At 62.5% G+C, this 21,815-nt stretch overlaps 1 protein-coding gene across 1 annotated transcript in view; it reads right to left on the reverse strand.

The window, feature by feature from the left end:
- Window positions 1-21,815, reverse strand: part of PIEZO1 (piezo type mechanosensitive ion channel component 1) — a 56,378-nt gene that overhangs the window by 13,236 nt on the left and 21,327 nt on the right. Inside the window, exons 2-21 of the mRNA XM_052656175.1 lie at window positions 14,468-14,563; window positions 9,897-10,019; window positions 8,820-8,892; window positions 8,558-8,696; window positions 5,703-5,871; window positions 5,342-5,555; window positions 5,066-5,237; window positions 4,869-4,982; window positions 4,700-4,790; window positions 3,799-3,899; window positions 3,249-3,509; window positions 2,583-2,694; window positions 2,322-2,500; window positions 2,068-2,216; window positions 1,793-1,975; window positions 1,411-1,523; window positions 1,155-1,309; window positions 878-1,054; window positions 661-786; window positions 385-585 (exon numbers count right to left, since the gene is read on the reverse strand). Of these exons, the coding sequence (XP_052512135.1) occupies window positions 385-585; window positions 661-786; window positions 878-1,054; window positions 1,155-1,309; window positions 1,411-1,523; window positions 1,793-1,975; window positions 2,068-2,216; window positions 2,322-2,500; window positions 2,583-2,694; window positions 3,249-3,509; window positions 3,799-3,899; window positions 4,700-4,790; window positions 4,869-4,982; window positions 5,066-5,237; window positions 5,342-5,555; window positions 5,703-5,871; window positions 8,558-8,696; window positions 8,820-8,892; window positions 9,897-10,019; window positions 14,468-14,563 (2,948 nt within the window). The remainder of the gene's footprint in view (window positions 1-384; window positions 586-660; window positions 787-877; window positions 1,055-1,154; window positions 1,310-1,410; window positions 1,524-1,792; window positions 1,976-2,067; window positions 2,217-2,321; window positions 2,501-2,582; window positions 2,695-3,248; window positions 3,510-3,798; window positions 3,900-4,699; window positions 4,791-4,868; window positions 4,983-5,065; window positions 5,238-5,341; window positions 5,556-5,702; window positions 5,872-8,557; window positions 8,697-8,819; window positions 8,893-9,896; window positions 10,020-14,467; window positions 14,564-21,815) is intronic.

Here is a 21,815-nt window from a genome sequence, read left to right on the forward strand (position 1 = left end):
TGGGGTGGCAGAGAGGAAGGGGGTGGCCAGGGTGAGGACAGTGAGCCAGCGGCGGGGGTGGGGGTGTCCTCCTGGCTCTGCCTCTGGGTGGCCTTGGTGGGCAGAAGGTGTTGTGCCCAGCATGGGGGCAGTGGACCAGGCCACTCTCCTGGAGGAGCAGAGAGGCTAAACACGTCTCCATGCTGGGGGAATCAAGGTAGCGGCCCCACAACAGAGCTGAGCGTGAGCCCAAGCCCACCTGCAGCTGGGGCCCCCGGCCTCCTTAGTCTGCACCACCCCCATCCCCTCTAGCCCTTGCTCAGCAAAGGCCGCATAGAGGGTGGCAAGGACCCCTGCGGCTGAGCTCAACCCCATGGAAGGGGCAAGGGTTGACCCCCGCCTCACCTCCAGCCCGAATTTGTAGAAGAAGAAGTTCACATAGTACTTGAGGCAGCTGGGCAGGTCGCGGTCCAGCTGCTGGCGGGTGCCCTCAGCGCAGACGGCCTGGGCGGGCAGCGGGGCCAGCTGGTGCCGGCGGCGGTGGTAGTCCTGGCTCCGGTACACCATGGCCTCAAACACCAGCAGCAGCAGGATCTGCAGGTGGTTCTGAGGGGCAAGGGCAGTCAGGCCCCACCCGCCCCGCAGCGCCCCCTACCTGGCCCACCTGCCTGCTGCACTCACCTGGATGTAGCCCAGGTTGGGGAAGCCCTTCCGCACCCCAAACCAGTTGGCGGGGTCGACAGGCCCGCGATACAGCAAGGACTGGCGGATCTCCATCTTCTGCAGGTTCGTACTGTTGGGGAAGGGCTGGGAGAGGAGCGGCGGGCACTGCATGCTGACCTCAGGGATGGACCCCCACCCAGGCCCTCTGCGCCCGCCCTTCCACTGTGACGCGTACCTCTGTGCAGTTGCTGGCATACTCGTGGGGGTTGACCACCTTGAGCTGGTACAGCATCTTGCACACGATGATGATGCAGGTCCACACGGTGGCCAGGCACGAGGCCATGGGCCGGAAGCGTGGGTAGGGCAGGGCGAAGGCCCAGAGCACGACCAGCAGGAAGTTCAGCACCGACACCTATGGGTGGTGGGGAGTCAGCACCCTCCCCACAGGCCCCTTGCCCCCTGCCACAGTGCCCGGGGGGCCCACGCGGGTGTGCGAGCATGTCCACACTCACCTCCTTCAGGGCCACCCACACGGTGTACAGGGCCACCAGCTTGAAGATGTGCAGCTCCAGCAGGCGCCGCACCAGCACCTGCACGCGAGTGATGATGTCCGAGAAGCCGGTGGCCAGGTCCAGCAGCCGCTCAGCCACCAGGCCCCACTTGCTGGCTGGGGGAGTGGTTGGGGGGACAGTGAAGAGGAGGGGCCTGGGCCGTCCTGTCCTGTGCAGATGGGGCTCCAGGGCTCAAGTCTGGGCACCCTGAACTTACCCTCTGGGACCTGCATGGCTTGGTGGGGGCTGGCCATGCCCAGCCCCTCGTCCCTGGGCACCTCCTCCTCTTCCTCCTGCTGCAGCAGGGGGGTCCGGCTCACCGCGTCCTGCCTAGGACAGGGCCCCGGAGTGTCCTTCCCAGCTGCGCTCCAGGGGTGGCCCTGCAGCCCCTTCCTCTCCTGTCTCCCCCACCCCAGCTCTGGGACCCTGGCTGTGGGTGCTGCAGCCACCAGGTGGGAGCATGGGGCCTGCTGACCTCCTGACCCCTGTGACCCCAGTGGGGCACCTGAAGGTGACAGCTGAGGCCCTACCCCCATTTCAGGTCTCCTGCCCGACACCACCAGCCTCTGCAGACCCCCAGCTCCAGAGGGCAGGCCTACCCGGGCACCCAGCGTGGGGTGCAGGCGCCAGGCAGGGGCCGGTGCTCGGGGTCAGTGAGCTGCATGAAGGGCCGGTGGAAGTAGTGCAGCTGCAGGATGCAGGCGAGCAGGAAGAAGCCAGGGACCAGGATGCTGGAGAAGAGCTCGGACACGCTGAACTGCTCCAGGCCCAAGTCCCCCAGCCTGGGCGGGGAGGCGGGCTAGGGGTCAGCATGGCTGCACGGCCCCCATGGCGGCATCCCGCCCTCCCCCCCACAGCCCTGCCCCAGACTCACTGCTCATCGGTGAGGCCCGTCAGGTTGCGCCAGTAGGCCGGGAAGTCCTGGAACTGGAAGGTGTAGACGGCCACCAGCACCAGCATGGTATAGGCCACCACCAGCCACCAGAATGCCTTGAGCAGCTTCCGCCACAGGCTGTAGTAGACCTGCCAGCCAGCGGGCGCGGTGAGGCCGGCTGTGAGGCCCAACCCCCCTGACTCCGTGGCCCCCTGTGCCCCTGCCCCCACCACTCTGCACCCCGCACCCCGCACCTGGAAAAGGATGAGACAGAGCAGGAAGAGCAACATGTAGACGATCTTGTAGACCACCAGGCGGCCAGCGAAGCTGACCACGATGAACATGCCTGCGCACACGTAGATCCAGTACTTGGCGTAGATGCCCCTGACCAGCTCCCCCAGGCTCCGCAGCAGCATCTGTGTCCGCGTGGGCTCTGCAGTGGGTGGGCACGGCATCAGGACCAGGCAGCTGGGGAAGGAGCTGCCCCCCAGTCACCCAGCCCTCCTGCTGCTCACCTGTGGCGGCCACGGTGACCTCCGTCAGCGCCACGGGGGCTCGCGCCCTCCTCAGCAGCTTCTCCTTCACAAACTGGCGCAGCAGGAGCCAGAAGGTCAGGGTGCACAGCAGCTGAGGAGAGGGGGGCAGCATCACTGAGGGGCCCAGGCAGGGGAGCCGGAGGCAAGACTGCAGCAGGAAGGTGTCCCCCCACCTGCTATCCTCCTCGCAGGCATGAGTTCACATACAAACGGGCACACACTCCCACACAGTGGCTCCTCCTCACACACGATCTTGTGTGCACACAGACCCACAGGTGAGCATGGGCTCACGTGTTTGCACGCTTGCATGCTCACGGACTCACATGGTGAGGTGTAACCCACAGCCCCCTACGTGGCCCACGGTGGCATGGATGCCCAGGTGCAGTGGCCTGTCTCACAAGGGGACACCATGGGGGCACAGAAACTCACTGGGACCCGGGACCACATGCAGTGCTCACAGAGCCCATCTCAGGCAGACAGGACGGTGCCCCCAGCAATGTGAGGTCGTCACACATTCACTTGACAAACACCAATTGAGCAACTATGCTGGCCTTGGCCAGGGGGTCCTGGTGACACCCAGATGCGGGCCCTGGGCTGCAGCATGCCCACCACACTGGGAGCCGGGTGAGGGCCGGGCGGACTCACCATGGCACCCAGGTCCAGGCAGGGGTAGCGGGTGTGTTCCAGCCCCAGCTGGCGCAGGCTGACGGGGCCCAGGGCGGTGGGCAGCTCGGGCTGCAGGTCCATGGCCCACACGTAACGCAGGCAGCAGAGCGCCAGCCCATAGAGCAGGATGAAGGGCGAGCAGAGCATGGCCAGCTGGTGGCGGCTGCGCACCGTCCAGATAAGGCAGGCCCAGAGCAGCAGCACGAAGGTCAGCCAGCTGTGGTAGGTGATGCTCCACACCTGCGGGCCGGGCGGGGCAGGGCTGCACGCATGCTCCCCAGGCTGATGTTGTGGGGCCCCCAACAGGAAAGCAAACCTGCCCTGCTGGCCCACCCGCCCACCCACCGCACAAATGTGTGCACACACAACCACATGGCTGGTGGCTGGCCTGGACGGCTTGTGGCCCAGCAGGCAGGCCGCAGTCCCATCCACCTCTGGTGAAAAGGCACCAGGCCACAATCCTCTCCCGTAACGCCGTGAGAGCCCATGGGAAGGCCCAGCCCTTGGCTGGTCCTGCTGGTGCCCTTACCATCATGGCGATGAGGGCACACACGTAGCTCTGGTCCATGATGAGGTGGCCTAGGCCGTGCAGCGGAGACGTTGCCTTCGGCTCAGCCAGCCGGGGGCATGCTAGGGTGAGGGTAGGGGTCACAGGTGAAGCAGGACCCCCGCTGGGGAGGCTCCAACATCAATAGGGCAGAGCCCCTCACCCATACCTGACTCAGCCCCCAAGTGCAGACAGTGCTGGAGCCGTGCTCAGCACAGTCTCATAGGGGCTCTGGGGGCAGAAAAGGGCCCAGGCTCCACTCTGACCCTATTCCCAATGCGTCATGGGACCCTGGCCCATTCTCGCCCCCCTCCCAGCCTCGGTTTCCAAGACTCTAGACAGACAGTGTGGACGAGATGGCCTCAGTCCCTCCAGCTCTGTGAGTACCCACATCCCCCAAGGCCAGCAGCTTCATCCCTTGCTTTGTAAGATGGAAATCGAGGCTTAGGGCAAAAGAAAGAAAAGGCACCCAAGAAAAACACCCAGACCTGCCCTGGGGACACAGAGCCAGCCCACGACAGAGCAGTGAAAAACTCTGGGACTGAGAGGCAGGCAGACAGGCAAGGGAGACCCCTGCAGGGTCTTGGGTCCGCGAGTGAGTGAGTGAGTGAGTCAAAGTCGCTCAGTTGTGTCCGACTCTTTTCGACCCCATGGACTGTAGTCCATGGAATTCTCCAGGCCAGAATACTGGAGTGGGTAGCCTTTCCCTTCTCCAGGGGATCTTCCCACCGCAGGGATCAAACCCAGGTCTCCCGCATTGCAGGAGGATTCTTTACCAGCCAAGCCATGAAGGTCTGTGGGCAGCCCCAAAGAGGGGTGCAGCTAGAGAGGCCAACACGGCAAGGCCGCCAGGGGGCAGCACTGCACGGCTATATATACTTACAGGTCTGCTGCTGGGCGGCGCTGTGGCCAGTGAGGTCGTGTATGATGCAGTTGTCCTCGGGGTCTGGTGTTGTGGGAGTAGGCATTGTGTGCTGTAGACAAGCCAAGCCCATGAGCCAAGCCCGTGGGCAGGGGCGTGCCGGCCCCACCTCTCAGTCCTGACTCCTCACCTGGGCAGCCCCTTCCTCCTTGATGGCCACAACCCTGGCCTGACCCTGGGGCCACTGGTCCACCTCGGTCAACTCCACCTCCCGTGTGTCATCGTCCCCGGCCGCCTCCTTTCTCTGTGGAGACCAGAGGTGAGGCTCAGCCCCCTAGCCCCGGCCCAAGGGGGTGGGGGACGCAGGGCGCTGGCCTGGGTGCTCACCTGGTCCGCAGGCTGGTGGGCGCGGAGCTTCAGGAGCGAGGTCACCGAGTAGCAGAGCAGCAGCAGGATGCCGGGGCTCACGTACACGGGCCAGTCGTGGTCGGCATTGACGACCAGCACGTTGGGGCTGGAGCAGTTGGTGGGGGCCACAAAGTCCTTGAGACCAAACACCCTGCCCAGAGAAGGCATGTTGGTGATACTGTGGTGAGGGGGTCATGGGTGCCGGGTGGGCAGGGCTGGGGCAAGGGCAGGGTGGTGCCTGGGGCGAGCCCTCACCTGGCCCAGATGCTGGCAGGTGGGAGAGTGGCCTGGGCGAGAGGTGTCTGGTAGCAATAGAGGCAGATGAGATGGCCGGTGCCAAAGCAGCCCACCATGACGCAGAGTGTGTTGAAGCCCAACGGGCTGATGGGAAAATGACAGGCCCACCAGGTGCCAATGGCCAGGAAGAGCAGGAAGTAGACACTGGAGAAGGCTGAGGGGTGGGCAATGCCTGCGGGCCAGGCAGGGGCACACAGGGTCACTCCTGGCTGGGGTGGTGTGACCACCGTCTCGCTGGTCAGTGGGGAGCTTGGCTGCTGAGACCCCTCCCAATGTGATGGTCAGAGGTGGGGGTCCCAGCCCCCTGCCCAGTGGGTACCTGCCAGTGCGAGCAGCATGATGGCCAGAGTCCGCCCAGCTGCCACAAGCAGCCAGTGCACTGTGATCCGGAACCGGGCGGCCAGCCGAGATCTCCGCGTGGGCGACAGTTCAGGGGCTTCCCGCAGCTCCCCCAGGGAGCCGGCGTCAGCTTCCTCACTGTCATCGTCCTGCCAAGGTCATGGGAAGAGCAGAGGTCGGGCACGTGGTGGGAGAGGGGGAGGAGGGAGTAGAGAGTGGGAGGGAGGAAGAAGGAAGGAGGGGAGGAGGAAGTGGGGAGGGAGAGGGAGGAGGGAAAGAGGGAAGGGAGGAGGGAGGAGCCCACCCCTGTGGCCATCTCCCTGGCCCCCCTTCACACCCACTGCTGGCCCTCTGAGGTCACAGGGCTGCTAGCCTGTGTGCACCAGTGCTGCCCTCCATGCCTGGTCTGCCCACCACCTTCCCATGGCCTCGCAGCCCTGGAGGCCTTCCTGGAGGTGGCCCACTGCAGCAGTGACACCTTCCTGCCAAGGCCTGGTGCTCAGATGACCCAGGTACCCCTCAGGTGCATCTTCTTTATCTCCCACCTGCTCCAGGAGCCCCGAGGACAGGGCAGCCCACAGGCTCGTGCATCTGTGCCCCAGGCCCCTGGCCTAAGAGCGCCCCAGTGGGCGTCCCCAGTGGACGCATGGCAGGGCCACAGGTGCTCCTCACTCTACAGTCGCAGAGCGGCTCCACACCCTACTCCTGGCCCACAGCACCTTCCTTATAAGAACCGCAATGTAGGTTTGGGGGTGGGGGCACTCGGGTCACACTGCCAAGGGAGACCACACCAGGGGACAGCCTGCTCTCATTCTGCTGCCCGTGGGGCATCTGGAGAGTGAGGTGGGCCTCCTGGGTGTCCCTGGCCAGCCCTGCTGGCCTCACCTGTCCACGGGCACAGAGACACACCACGGTCTGTCTCTTTGGCCCTGCCTCAAGGTTTCCCAGAACAGACTGTTTCCTGGAATTGGGGTGCCAGAGGGAGGCAGAAAGAACAGCCTCTGTGTCAGAAGCCCAGGCCCTGGGTCTCCACCTGAGACGTGGGTGCTGGTCTGTGCCTCACCCGTCCTGGCCAAGGCAGCCCTCGGAGTCCAGGTTGAGAGCGTGGGGGAGCCAGGAGACCTGGTCACACCCCAGCTCCACATCTCCCAGCAGGCAGCCTCGGCACACCCCCTAACCTCTCTGAATCTGTCTTCTGCTTGTCAAACGTAGGTGGGGAGCTGGGCAGGCCCCAGGGAGTGCTGCTGGGCCATACTGTTAGTGTGGAGGGGACAGGGCAGGGCAGGAGGCCCAGCCTTGGGGTCAGAGTGGTACCCAGGGTCCCCCTGTTATGTCCTGGAATGGGGGTGGGGGCTCAGCCCTAGAAGGCACAGCAGCCAGGCCTGAACTCACTCCGCCCACAGCCTGGCCCCAGCTCTGGGAAAGCTGCTGTGGAAAATGAGCGCTTCTGGGTGTGGGAAGAACAGAAGCAGCTGCTGGGCGAAAGGACAGGTGCTGGGGGCCGCTAGCAGCATCCAGCCTGCTTTGGCCAGCCCCCCAGACCGCACCCCCCACCGCAGCCCGTCTGAAATGCAGGGCAGGCATGGATACATGTGTGCCAAGTTGGGATGGGCGCATGTTCACGGACGCATGTGCTATGGCCCTGCCAGGTGGGGTGGTCCGCAAGGGGTGCTGTGCCTGCTTCTGGCTCAGACCTTAAATGCTGGGTGCCTGTGATGCCTTGCTCTGAGGTCCGAGAGGTGATGGGCAGCATGGAGTGGGGGGCTGGCCCCCCCCCTCTGACCCAGGCATGGGGAACCAGCTAGCTCCTTCCCGTCAGAGCTGTTCCTGGAAGCCCTGGCTCTGCTAACGAGGAAACCAGAGGCTGCTCTGGCCCCTGTGCCTGCCAGTGCCACACGCCATAGGGATTGAGGGAGCCAGCCAGTCAGGGGGCTGCCCCAGCCCCCACTCGACCCCCACAAGTAAATGGAAGAGCCCCTTGACCTCCAGGTCCCATGTCTTCTGTGAAATAGGGGTGCCAGCCTTGCCCCCCAGGACTCGGGGGATGGGCAGTCAGTTGCAGGCTGAGCCCCACCCCAACCCGCGACAGGAAGTACCCCCTCTCTGGGGACTGAGGCTCTCGTTTCCACAAGCATCAGCAGCCTGACCAAAGGACACTGGGGCTAAGGGTGTGAGCCTGTGTCCCCCACCGCCTACCAGGCAGGGACCCTGGATATCACAGACCTGACCCAGCCCTGGAAACCAGGTCCTACTGGACAGAGGCTGAGGCCGAGTGTGGGACCCAAATGAGGCTCAAGACTACAGCCCTCGTGCAGGGAGAGGAGAGCTGAGCCTTCAACCAGAGGACACGGAGGGAAGACCCAGGGCGGGACCCTAAGGACTCTGATGCAGGGCCCTGCTCTAGGCCTCCAGCCTACACAGCCTCTGCCTTGTCCACAAACCCACTGATGCCCTAGCTGTGGGTGGTGCTCCTCAAACATCCGTCTGTCTGTCCATCCATCAGTCGCCAGGTGCTCCTTGATGGCCAGCACACACGGCCTCCCAGCACCACTGATTCCCTGTGGCCTGCAGCCCTGAAGACACTCCTCAGGAACAGCTCTTGGGGCAGATGCTGCCTGCAGCCCCCGCACGTGCTGGGACCATGCACTGCAATGCCAGTGCCCCGTGGGACACACACTTGACCTCTCCACTGCTGTCACATCTCTCCACAGTGGGCACATACAGGCTTTTACAACTAAAATGTTCACATTTGTTTAAGAAAAGAAAAGAAAGAAAGAAAGAGGATATACAACAGTCCTCAAATGGCTGGGACCTGGGGTGCCCCATAGCCCTCACCGGCTCCTGGATGTGCTGGCTGCACCGGGCTGTCCTCATGAGGCGCCTGCAGACCCCAAGGCACAGGGAGGAGACCACGAGGATGCCCAGGTCAGGGGCCACCAGGCGGATGGCATTGGGAATGTCCTTCAGGTCCAGCCTGTAGAGGGCAGGGAGAGACCATGGTGGACTTAGTGGGGCTGGGGCCAGTGGGGGCACCCCAGGAGCTGGAGGCCCCCACGTCAGGCCCAGGAAATCCCCGAGGGAGACTGAGGACTCTCACCTCGTGACCCCAATGTGCCGGGAGATGGTGTCCCAGGTGATGGTGTCCCAGGTGATGGTGTCCCAGGTGCTGCCTGCAGAGAGAGGTGGGGGAACCAGGTCAGGCAGGTGGGTGCCAAGAAACCCCCTCGTTGCCAAGAGGCCCTCAGAAGCCCTCAAGCCACAGGTCCCCAGGTGTCCAGGGATGCTCGAGAATGCTGCTTATGCTGGTGGGGAAACAGGCCCAGCCAGGGAAAGTCTGGTGGGTCAGAGGCCCATTAGTCTGCCTGGCGGAACGGGACTCACAGCCCAGCTGGGCACTGTGTGGCTGTGGCAGGGCTCTCAGGTCTGTTGGCCAAGGCCGACCGCTCCTTGGGAGCTGGAGGGGGCACACATGGGAAGCCTGGTCTCAGAGCCAGGACCAGAGGGCCCTCGAGGCACCTGATTTCCAGTCTCTAAGCTGCAGGAGACACATGATCTTCACAGAATGAAAATGGGAAGCCGGGTGGGACATCCTGCCCAGCACGATCCAGGTGGGACATGGAGGTGGGAAACCCCTCCTCCAAGCAGTGGGGATGGGAGCCCAGGGCTCCGTCATCTGCACACTGGGGTGCTGGAGTCAGTGGAGGTGGGAGGGCTGGGTGCCAGCTGGAGATTCTGTCCACAGGTGAAAGGGTGCAGGATGGTGGGCGGGCAGCTCACCTGGTCTGCTGGCACCCCTGTCCCCTCAGCCTAGCCTCTATGCCTCCAAAGGCTCAGGAGGAAGATGTGAGCACGTGGGGCCTGAGAAGACCAGGGCTGTCCAGTGAGCCGGACGCCAGGCTCAGTTTGGTGTTGCCCATGTTCAGCCCAGCCTCATGGCCACCTGTTACTGGGGCAGTTAACCTGGGCCCATTTGCACTGGATATAAATAGTGGATAGACACTCAGAGGTAGACAAAGCCTGGGTGAGGCAGGGTGGCCCATGAGGCTGGCTGGCCTTGCTGAAGAGTGTGAGGCTCCCCAACCCTGCCCAGGCCCTCTGGTTGCTCAGGGAGACCGTTGGCTCTCCCCCAGGCCTGCTGCCTTCAAGCATCCCCCCAGGCCCCCTAGGGACTCACAGCTTGGCCCCAGAAGCTGGTCCAGGCGCGGCACAGTATGCAGGCATATCTGGAAGGTGAGGTGGGCTGCCAAGAAGAGGAGGCTGAAGCCCAGCAGGGCTCGGAGGAGGCGGCCAGTGTGACCTGCAGGCAGAGTGGGCAGGGGTAAGGCAAGCATGCAGCTGAGCCTGTGGGAGTATGGGGAGGGGGAGACCAGTGAAGGCCAGTCAGCCCTGGCTGTCAGCCCTGAGCCAGGCTGTGTCCACCAGCCTAGCATGGACCCAGGGTCTGTCAGCAGAGAACTCAGGCAGCACACCCCTCCTACACCATCCCACTGATCACTCACAGCTGCCCCATGGTCCTGAACTATTGTGACCTCACTTTACAAAGAAATGGGCAAAGAGAGGTGAAGTCACTTGTCCACAGTCATACAACAAGGAATCAGTGGAATACAGCACACCCAGCCTGCCAGTGCTTGAGTCTCGCCCCCTACTTGGGGTGTGGGGCATGGGGGGCAGAGCCAGCACCAGAAGGAAAGGCCCCCTTAGGCTGGAGGCCACCTTCAGATCTGGTCACGTATCCAGCAAACATCTGGGTTGCTACTTGGCCCTGGCAGCATGGTACTGCCTCACCCCCAATATGGGCTGAAAGCATGCACCATGCAGGGAAGACCCTGTCCAACACTCAACCACATGACTTATCAAACCTGCCCACAGAACAAAGCCTCAGATTCCCAGAGGCGACTGTACCCCAGGAATTCACATGATGGATGGGGGACAGATGGTGGGACAGATGGAGGGATGAATGATGGCCGGATGGAGAGGAGGATACACTGGATGGATGAGAGGATGTATCGCAGGAATGGATGGGAGATGGATAGATGGATGAATGAATAGATTAGAGAAGGGATGGATGGCAGAAGGTCGATGAGAAGACAGAGGATGGGAAGTTGGATAAATGGATGGGCAGCTGTGATTATGGACAGATGAATGGATTGGATGTATGAGAAGATGGATGGATGGGTAAATGAGGAATTGATGGGAGGATGGAGAGATGGATGAATGGGAAGAAGGATGGTGGGAAAGATGGATGGATAGATAGGAGGACAGAGAGATTAATGGATGGGGACGGATGGATGGATGGATAAAGAGGTGGGTGAATGGATGGAAGGATGGATACACAGGTGGAAGATGGATATACAAGTGAATGGGTGGGTGGGAGGATGAGTGGATAAATGGAATGGATGGAGGATGAGAGGGTAGCAGGATGGCTGACAGCAGTGTTGGGTGAGGCCAGGGGGCAGCTCTAACTTCAGAGGGTGGAGGGCAGTCAGGCTGGTGTGGGGATCCTGAGAGGGTGGGGCGGTGTGTGTGGGTCCTGGGCCACCCACTGCAGTTGCTGGAAGCCCTGCCTGCCTCTCCCCTCAATCTGGGGTCACTCGTTTGGTCATGTGAGGCCTGCAGGGCACAGGGAGCGTGGTGGAAGGATGGCGCCCTGCCTTGGTGGGCAGGCGACCCCCACCTCTGTCGTGCAGGGGAGGGGTCACACAGAAGTGTTTCCTCCTGAAGGAGCCAGGGCGCCGCTCAGGCCAGAATCTCTGGAGAAGCAGGAAATGGGGCTGGGAGGCTGGGGCTTCAGGCATGGAGGAGAGGGAGCTTGTGAGGGGGTGCAGAGAGCATTTGACCAGAGTGGGCACTGGGGCTCAAGCCCCAAACCTCCCTGGTCTGACTGCTCAGTACACAAACACTCCAGGACAGCCCCACTCCTATGACCCTGTTCTGGGACAGCCTGGGACCCCTGTGGGTGTGGTGCCCACCCAGGCCCAGCGCTGGCACCACGGTGAGTTGCTGGTCGACCTCACCCTCCCAACATGAACTGGGTGAAGGGTGCTGAGGAAAGGGAACTCCCCTACTCGTCTGAGGCCCTGTCTCAGGGAGGATGGTCCTGAGGTGGGGGGCAGGGAGGGACAGGGCCAGAGGAGGTCAGAGCCTGAGCTCGAGGCCCTGGGAATCTGCTCTGCCACGCCTGGCACGTTGTCCACCCACAGGCAGGAGGGCACAGGTCTTGGGAGGACAACAGAGCCTCTCATCCCCTCATCCAAAGAGTACAGGGTCCTCCTGGGGCGCAGTTCTGTGATGTGAACGAGGCCTGCCCACCAGGCCCTCCTGTCCATGGCCCTCAAGTCAGAGCAGAGCCCAGGGCTCCAGGGCAGTCACCCTTTCCAGACAGCAGTTGCAGGACCTGACTCCTCAAGTCCCTGTTAATCAGGTCAGAAGAGCTGACCCTCGGGTCTCCCTGAAGCTTCTGCTGCGGCCGTGCCCTGCTGGGGCACGTAGCCCACGGTGCCGGCAAAGTGACTGAGGAAGAGCTGGAAGGTTCCTGAGGACGCACTGAAGTGGACACCTCTCTGCCCAGCACAGGGAGCTGGGGTCAAGCTGACGCCCACATGAGAATAGAGCCAGGAATCAGCACCCACAGGGGACCCGGGCAGCTTCAGACCTTCCACCCAGAGCTGGCGCCAAGGCCCAGCTGCAACATGACCGTGACCCTGTGGCCAGGCACTCAGGCACGGACAGGCCTCACATTTTCCTCTCTTCCACCCGGAAAAACCCAGCAGCCTCTCTGACCCTGAAGGGCCTCTGAGGCTGGACAGATGGACAGAGGGAGGTTAGGCAGGCGAGTCTTCCCAGCGTCCTGACCCTTCCCCACCCTGGACTCCTGCCCTGGCTGAGAGCCTGTGCTTCTCCCAGCGCCAATTAGAAGAAAGTGTTCCCCATCACGGCAGGGCACGAAATATGATGGAACAAACAGCTCAGAGCTGAGACCCTGGGAACGGGGTCCATGGAGAGGAGGGGAGGGCCTGGACTGCCCGCAGTCTCCCCAGGTTGGCCCGAGCTGTGGACTGGGGAAGGGCTGGGACAGCCAGCTGTGCAGGGGTGTGGCCTGGGGTCCCCCGTGGCTCCCAGCCCTACACCTGTGTGGGGCCCCTCCCTGAATTCTCCCTGCACTCCAAGATCAGGGCCCCCCATACCAGTGCCCACGGGAGCAGAGAGCCTGACCAGACACCACAGGCCAGGGAGGGGGACCTGTGACCCTGTGGGAGGCAGGTTGACACCCTTCCAGGAGGACCCATGCCCCAATCCCGGGACCCTGTGAACATTTCCTGATGCAGCAAAGGGGAACCAGGAGTGCCAAGCAGCTAACCTTAAACAAGGGCTGCTCCTGGCCACCCCCACCCAGGGCAGACCCAGTTTCACTCCAGGGTCCCAACCACGGAGACGGGGCAGGAGGGCCCAATCAGAGTGACTGGGGGTGATGTTCAACTGGCTGTTGCCAACCTGTATGATGGGGAAGGGGCGCCGAGCTGAGAAGCTGGAAACAGGAACCAGATTCTCCCCAGATCCCCCAGGAGGGACCAGCCCGGTGACACATGGGTTTTCACCCCAAGAAGCCCATGCTGCACTCTGACCCCAGACTGTGAGCAGGGACCTGCTGGTGGCTGCTGGGTGTGAGGTGGTCTCTGCAGCCACAGGACACAACTGAGGCCCCAGGTGGCCAGCACCTTCCAGGGGCAATAGGCAGGGGCCTGGCTCCCTGCGGCGGTTTTGGTGATCCCTGCCAGGCTATTCTTTCATGACCTCTGTCCAGAATGGGGTGGGGGTCACACCACTGACAACCTGCTCCCTGGGAACCCTATTTTAAGCCTGGGCATCTCTCTTCACCCTGGGAAACCTAAGGGCCTCCCTGCCCATGGGGCACAGAGCCATCCTCAGCACATTTCCTTACTGAAAAGCCAGGACAAAAACTGACCTGGAAGCACCCCGAGAGTGGCTGGTGGGATCCTGGCCTGAAGGGGCTCCTCAACCACACGCCCTGTGCTGTCGGCCTGCAGGTCTGCGTCCCCCTTCACAGGGACCTGTCTGTGCTCCACAGAACAGGGGGCAGGGCACCCTCCTACTCAGGGATCCTCTCTGCTCTCAGCTCCTCTCAGACAAGCCAGTTCTCTGGGACCCACAGTGCAGAGTGCCCTGGGGACAAAGGCACCCTGACAGGCTTTCCCACCCATCTTGTCCACCTGGTGGACTCAGAGGCCACCCTCTAGGAGCTCAGAACTAGGTAAGGACCGCCGGGCACCCAGCTACCCTGACAACAAGGTGGTCAGAGGAAAGCCATCGCGCCACAGAGCACCGAGCACACACGGATGGAGCCTGAGTCCACAGTGGGGCAGGGGCGCTGGTGAGGTGGCTGGACTTAAGGGTTGGCCAGAGTTGCTCAGGGCAAAAGGGCTGCAGCTGGGACTGGGTGGGGGTCAGGGGAGGGACCTGGCAGGAAGGTGGCCCAGTCCATGGCCGGAGGAACACAGCATCAGCCCTGCAACATGAGGTCAGAACAGAGATCTGAAACAGCCAAGGGTCCACCATGAAAAATGAACCTAGGACCACTCATCCTTCACCAGTAGCTCTTCAACCACAGAAGAGCCCTGCCCGGTTCAGCCACGGCCTCAACTCTCCCCTGCCCCGGGCATCCAGAGAAAGAGCTCTGAGACCCTTGAATCCACACCCCTACCCCCACCGAGCCCCACCCACCCTTACCTCGGATGCTGTGCCGTGAGGGGCCCGGGAACCAGGGCAACAGCAGCAGGAACAGCAGGTAGACCAGAGAGAGCGCGTTGACCCGGAACAGGCAGGCTGCAGAGGAGACGGGGCAGTCATCAGGGCCGCTCGGAAAGGGAGGACAGCCAGCCCCACGCCCCAGCCGCTCCCCCGAGCCTCTCCACCACAGGTACGGTGCTTGTCACCCCAGGAGGTTGCCCACCTCCCTCCACGCGTGAGCGACCACACTCTGCAGGACGGGTCACCTGCCCTGGGAGCCCTGTGTCTGACCTAGGACAGGCTCTGTTTACACTGACCAGGGGGCCCTCGTGCTGCACGTGTCTCAGGACTCGCTCTGCAGACCTGCCCCCCCCGCCCCCACCCAGGGCCAACACAGAGGTCATGACAATCTCCCCACTTGTTTTCTCTCCTTTGTAAGACTTTACATCCCCAGTCAACACAGCATGGCTGACTTTGGGGTCTACCTCTCTAAATCTCCTCCCTCCTGCCTGACTTCCACGTTCTGGACACCCTTGTGCACCCACTGGGGCCATGGCCATGCCCCCCATCACGTCTCCCAGGGGAACCATGGCACAACCCCTTCAAGCCATGCATGCATCCACAACTCACTCCTGGAAGCCTCCCCAATGCCATCCTGACAGAGTGCAGCAGATGCCTGGATTGGGGAGGCTGCCAAGTGTCCCAGCTTGGGGATCATCACCCAGAAACCAGCCCTCTCAGCCTTTCCCAGGGGCCTGAGAGGGAGCTGGGCCAGGAAAGCCAGGCTAGCAGCCCAGAGGGTACTGGTACCCTTGAAAGCGGCCCCTGGCCTGGAGCCACCTCTGACCATTCTGCTCCTCAATCTACGGCCAGCAAGTGGCCCCAGTGACCTGGCCCTGCTCGCCCCAGCCCAGGACAGAGTGGACGGCTGTGGGTGCCAGCACCCATCACAGACCCAACCTCACCCCTAGATGGTCCAGTGTCCTGGCCCTGTCATTGAGACTGAGCAGAGTGGCACAAGGGTAAACCCTCACCCTCAGCCTGGCCTCCCGGGGCGGGTGCTATCCCACTTCCACTCTCATCCCCTCAGGCTCCCAGGTGGGGGCCATGAACCCAGCAACAGCTGGACCTCCACTTAACAGCCCTCTGGACGTCCTGGGCCAAGACAAGCTGACCTGAACCTGGCCACACCATCTCCCCAGAGCAGTCAGCAGGGCCAGGTGGGGTGTTCAGCCCCCAAGCCCTCCAACTACCCCAGCAACAGGTAACCTGGAGAACCATACGGGAAGAGCTGCGGCCCTGAACTCTGAAGCAGTCTTCCTTTCTGGACACCACCACGCTCTCCTGCTCCATGGAGCGCGCTGACATGAAGCTGCCTCCTTCCATGAGGTACACTAGCCATAGCGACCAGCTCAGTCAAAGTCTAAAGCTGCTCACAGTCACACATTTGCATAAAAAACAAACAAAAAATCAATCTGATTTGGCCCAAGAAGACCAGGGAAGAGCATTTATGGCGAAGGCTTCTAACGTTCCGTTCTGTTTTCCAGGGCCGCACTTTTACCCTCTGGGCTCTGCCCCCTGCACCCACAGCACCAGTCAGGTGATGTCTACCCATCTGATCAGGTAAATTTCCCCCTAAGGGTGCATCCTGCTGGTCTCTGTACTGAGGTGTTCCTGTTCTGATCCACCAGGGACAACAGCGCTGGACAAGCACTCGAGCCCCTTTGACAGTGTGCACAGGCCAATGATAGGGAGGCTAACTCAGTGCAGCCCTGGGGACCTCCTGGCTCTGACGCCAACCCTGAGCTGGAGGGATGGTGTGGGGAGAGACAGAGTCAGCATTTCATGATGTGGGGTGCAGCCTGGAAGACGCAAGGTTCTGGGGGTGGTGGTGCCAGCTGCACAATGCTGAGAATGTAATTAATGTCATCGAACCATCCACTTGAAAATGGTTAAGGAGGGGACTTCCCTGGTGGGCCAGTGGTCAAGACTCCGCACTCCCAATGCAGGACACAGGGGTTCCATCCCTGCTTGGGGAACTAAGACCCTGCATGCTGCGTGGTGTGGTCAAGTAACTAAATCAGTTAAATGGTTAGGATGGTGAATTTCATTTTATGTGTATTTTACCAAAATAAAACAATAAATAGTCCCAGAAATCAGTGAAGGATCTCAGACCAGAACCAGAAGGGCAGGGGCCTCCCGAGCCCCCTCCTCTGCCACCAGTGAGGCCACAAGGCATGTGGGGCTGGGCCTCTGCCCCTTCTGCAGCCCAAGCAGAAGGAAAAGAATCTAGAAGCTCCTTCTGCCAAAAGCAGGAAATCAGAGATGAAGGGTCAGAAGGGAGGGCGTGGGAAGACAGGACGGACATGGTCACCCCATGTGGGTGCTGCCAGGCACTGCCCTACCCTGAGATGGTTGCCAGGCACCAGAGTCCACACAGGGCCTGCCCTGGACTGGGGGGACAAGGACCCCTCAGTCATTCATTCATTAGATGCAGAGCTGTCGGCCCAGCGGGAGTCCTGCCTCCACGGGGATGTGGCAGAGAACTAGAGAAAGAGAGTGTCCCAGGTGGCACCAGTGGTGAAGAACCCTCCTGCCAATGCAGGAGACGTAAGAGATGCGGGTTCCATCCCTGGTCAGAAAGATCCCCTGCAGGAGGGCATGGCAACCCACTCCAGTACTCTTGTCTGGAGAATCCCATGGACAGAGGTGCCTGGCCAGTTCTTAGGGTCGCAAAGAGTCAGACACAACTGAAGTGACTTAACATGCACGCATGCACTGCCAACGCAGATGAGGAAACAGAGACCCTGGGGTGTCCAGGAGTACAGCCCGGCTGCTGGCCCCGCAGACAGGCTGAGAGATGGTCCCCCCACCAGGAAACTGGCACCACAGGCAGCTGGTGCCCGGACAAGCCCTGGACTTGACCCAGGGGACATGAGCTGGGAACATAGCCCAGGGGTTGTGGGCCCACTGGCCTCCAGCCCCAGCAGGGCAGCCCTGGGCCAGGATGAGAGAGGCTGAGGTCACATTCCCAGACCACCTCCCCTTCCCATTATCAGGGCCTGGGGCGAGAGGCTAGCAGAGCAAGAGTGACAGAGGGCCGGCCTAGACACAGGGACTAGAGGCAAACTGGCCTCTTGGGGGAAGCCAAGCTAGCTCTCGCACGCTCCCTTGTTCAAAGGAAGAATCAGGTGCCTGGGGAGAAGGGCGTTCGGATTGGAGACAGGGACTTGGGTTCAGACTCCTAGCTGCATATCCGCCCTTGGAGTCACTGGTCTAAATGCCAAGGACATGGTCTCACTGTGACTCTGCAGGACCAGGAGACTCAGGGCATCTGAGCAGGCTGCCTGGAGGAGGAGGTACTGCTTTTGGTCTTGAAGGCCAACTAAGACTAGGGAGGTTTGGGTCTGCCCCAGCTCCCACAGAGAAGGAAGATGCTCAGCTGGGGAGGTGGTGGGGACATTTTGAGAAGAGGGAAAGGCTGCTCTGCCCAGGCAGCTCCCACCTCCCCATGAGAGCAGCTGGTGGCTGGTGACCTCATGGGGGAGATATGCCTTTTCCTGAGCAGGAACAATGGGGTGGGGGAGGGCTGTGCCCACAGGGCTGTGCCGGCAGGAAAGGCCCCTGCAACCCCTCCCCGCATGCTTAACCCTTCAGAGACCCCAGCACAGCCGCCCCTGTCCTGCAGGTGAGGCAAGTGAGGCCTGGGGGGAGAGACGGAGTCCTGGTCTTGCTGGTGCCTGGCCAGGAAGGGAGGTGGCGTGGAGGGCACAGATGCCTGGACACTGCGTGCAGAGCTGGACCCCACAGCCTGGCCTGCAGGGAGATGGGGTCCTTTGCTGGGGGCTGGACTCTAGAGACCCCAGGCGTGCACGCGGTGCCATGACACAGCCCTGCGTCTGGCCTGCGTGCGCCCCCACCAGGTGGGAGATGTGGACAGTGAGGCCCCATCCTCTGCTCCCACCCCCAGCCCTGATTTCCTGCCTGTGAAGTGGGTGGGGGCTGTAGCTCTGCACATGCCCTTGAGGTCCTCATTTTACCCTCCAAGGGGGTCTTTCAGCCCATCTACAGGGGGCCCCAGGATGAATATGAGGCCTGAGCACCATACCACCTGGCTGGTGGGACCCGCACACAGGGTGGCACGGGTGGGTGACCCCAGGGGCCAGCAGAGATGGCAGGAGGAGGCTCAGAGGTCATGTCAGACCTGCATCAGCATCCAAGCTGGAAGGATGGAGGAAGTGGGAGAGACTCCAGGAGAGCGCGGAGGCCAGGAGTGGGGGATGCACCGTGGCCACCACCACGACTCTCCTGGCACCTCCTCTTTGCAGATAGAGAGACAAAGCGAGCCCCAGGCACAGGGGCTGATAACACTCCCCGCCAGGGAAATGGTGTGGGTCTAGGTGGCCCAGGGCGTAGAAGCAGGTGGGTGAGGGTCAGGTCAAGCATTAGGACCTGCTGAACCAGCTCTGGAGGACAGCTGGCAGTGGACAGATGGGGCAGGAGGGCTGGACCAGGACTGGCAGACCTGTGGGGTCAGCTGCAGACAGGGGACCCAGCCAGAAGGCCTGACGTGGGAAACCAGGGCCCAGGAAGAGCTACCATACCCTCCACCAGGCTGGGGACACCAGGCCCCTTCCAGGGTGGCCAGCACCGTGGCGCCCGGAGAGACAGGGAGGATGACGTGCGGGCACGGGGCCCAGAGTCCAGGGCAGCTGCAGCCCCCTGGCCCTTCCTACCCTCCCCACTGGGCCTGCTCGAGGTCAAGGGGAGAAGAGCTGTGGGCCTCTGCTTGGGGATCACTTCTGGTGTGAGGCAGCTCAGGAGCCCAGAACCTGGACCCCAGACCATGAAATTCTTCCTTGAGAAATGACTGGAGGAGACCCAGTCCTGCAGGAGACAGGCCACTCCAGGCCGCCGTCTCCCCAGCCGCTGGGTGGGGTTGGAGGGTTCATAACCACCCCAAAGGGCTGCTGCCGTGGGGACAGTGCCAGACGGGCAGCAGAGAAAACTAGCCAATCCCCAAGGCACCGTGCAGGACAGAGGCTGCAGCTGGCAGCCACACCCACCACCACTCCTTGTGTAAAACTTAAGTGAGAACAGACATATGCATGTGTAAATGTCACAACTGCCCAGAAGAGCCACGCCAGCGGAGCCAGTGTTTACCTGCACAGGAGGGACCTTGCTTGCCCGGGAGTCTCCTCCTCGGGGGTGTGTTGCTAGGCTTGTTGGCAGTGTGACCAAGAGGGTGAGACTGGGGGACACACCACAGAGCAGTGGGTCCCCAGGCCCAGGCTTCCCAGTCACAGACGGCGCGGGAGGCTGGGGAGGATGTGCGTCACTGGAATCCCCAGGCGGTGGCAGGACTAGGCCTGGGGTCTCCTGACCCGACAATGGGCACCCTTGGGCCACCTCTCCTCCAGCTCTTCCGGGCAGGGCCGGGCGGGGCCCAGAAGCTCAGAGTCCCCAGGGGCCCACTGCCAGGCCACAGCAGCAGCCAGGGCGGGGGTCCCGTCCGAGCCTGCCCTCCCCCAGCCTGCTGCATCTCCCGCCAGCTTGTTCACCCTGCCTTATTTGGCTTGGAGGAGAAACCTGTAAACACTTCCCTGCTCGCTTCGGCCAGGGGCCTGTGGGTGGGGTGAGGGAGGAAGAGGAAGACAGAAGAGGAGAGATGGACACAGCAGCACGTGCCACCACTCCCACCCCCCACCAACCAGGCCTCGAGCCAGAGAAGACCAAGACTCAGATCACACCCGGCTTTCTGAAGAGGGCGAGGAGACTGGCTGAGGGCCCCCAGTGCCCTCTACCTAGGGGACAGGAGCCCGGGGCCAGCACAGGCAGTGTGGGCAGCACCTCAGGGCCCCTCAGAGGGCGTGCAGGCGGCTGGGGCAGAGGGGAGTGAAGGCCCTGCTGCCCAGACCCGCCCGCAGCCAAGACACCTGGCTCTTTAGCTGCACTTCCTCCACTGCCTGCTGCTTGCCCCTAGGCTCCACCCAGCACATGCCCGCCTGGGACCCCACCCCACTGGGGTACCACCTCCACCAGAGCCCACCCACCTGAGGGTCACACACAGGTGTCCAGAGGCTCCCTCCATGGCCAGCCTTGGGGTGGCGGGGGCACACTGTATGGCAGGAGGGACGAGGGCAGTGCAGGGTAGCCTCCTCCAGCTCGGGGACCAAGGAGGATGGGCCCACAATGCCCTGGAGCCTCAGTGACCTTCCCAGGAGTCCCCTTCCCTCCACAGTAGAAGCTGAGGCCCCAGGCTAAAGGAGGCCACAGACACGGCCACAGGCTCGTAGGGGTGCAGGACAGAGTCAGGGGACAGGAGAGGCCAAGGGACACAACTACCCACTTGGAGCCCTGCCGGCAGCCTGGGTGCCCAGGGCAGGCAGAGGGTTTAACCACCACCGTGTCCAGCTTTAATGAGCTCGGTGTCCAGGAAACCAGGTTTCACGACTTGCCTGAGTCCACAGGTGGCCACCCCCTCCCCACAGCACGGGCTCCGGGAAGCATGGTGACCAAACTTTCAACCAGCGTGGCCCAGGCCAGGGGACACGGCAGGGGCCAGGGGTGCTGAGAGAGCTGCTCCTGGGGTCAGGCATGGGCCTCGCTGGCTGTTCACAGGCCTCCTAATTCAAAGGAGAGCCGCCCGCAGCACATGCTCTGCCAGGGAGACATGGGGGAGGGGAACTTCGGCACCTGTCCTCCACAAGGCTGCTCAGACCCCTTCCCCCAGAGCTCAGCCTTCCCTGAAGACCCTCAGGCATTGCTTGGAATGAGCCGGCCTCCCTAGACCAGGGCCACACTGCTGCCCCAAAAAACAGCTGCGCTCCAAGCCTGTGTCTGGAGCTTCAGGTATTTGCTGTGGCCCGGAAGGGTCAGGGCTCCCACCCCACCTAGCCCTCCACAATGGAGAGGCTGGATTCCAGGCCAGGGGTGGGAACCACATTCCACAGAGAGGGACAGAGAACCCCTGCCGGGCCCCCAGCCTCCCCGGGGCAGGAGGAGACCACACTTATCTCAGTCTCTGCAGGTGGGACTAAGGGAGGACAGGCACGCCCCTCCCACCCCTCCCATCCCACGGCTTGACCATGCGGCCCTCCCCAGAGCCTGGAGCCCAGGGCCTGGCAGACACATGGGTCACCACTGGGGCTTCACCGAGGGCCACAGTGAGCAGGTGACGGTCAGCCGCGGCCCGGGGGCCAGCACCCAGCAGGAGGAACCCACCCGACACGAAGGCAGACGGGGTCCCGGCCTCTCCACGCGGGTAGGCTCTGGGCATGGCTCCTGCCCTCCTGGACTCCCCAGGGACAGGCAGGGCCCTCTCCAGCCCCAAGGAAAGGGGCTTCCA

Source organism: Budorcas taxicolor, chromosome 18, assembly GCF_023091745.1.
Source record: "Budorcas taxicolor isolate Tak-1 chromosome 18, Takin1.1, whole genome shotgun sequence".
NCBI classification, from domain to species: Eukaryota; Metazoa; Chordata; class Mammalia; order Artiodactyla; family Bovidae; genus Budorcas; species Budorcas taxicolor.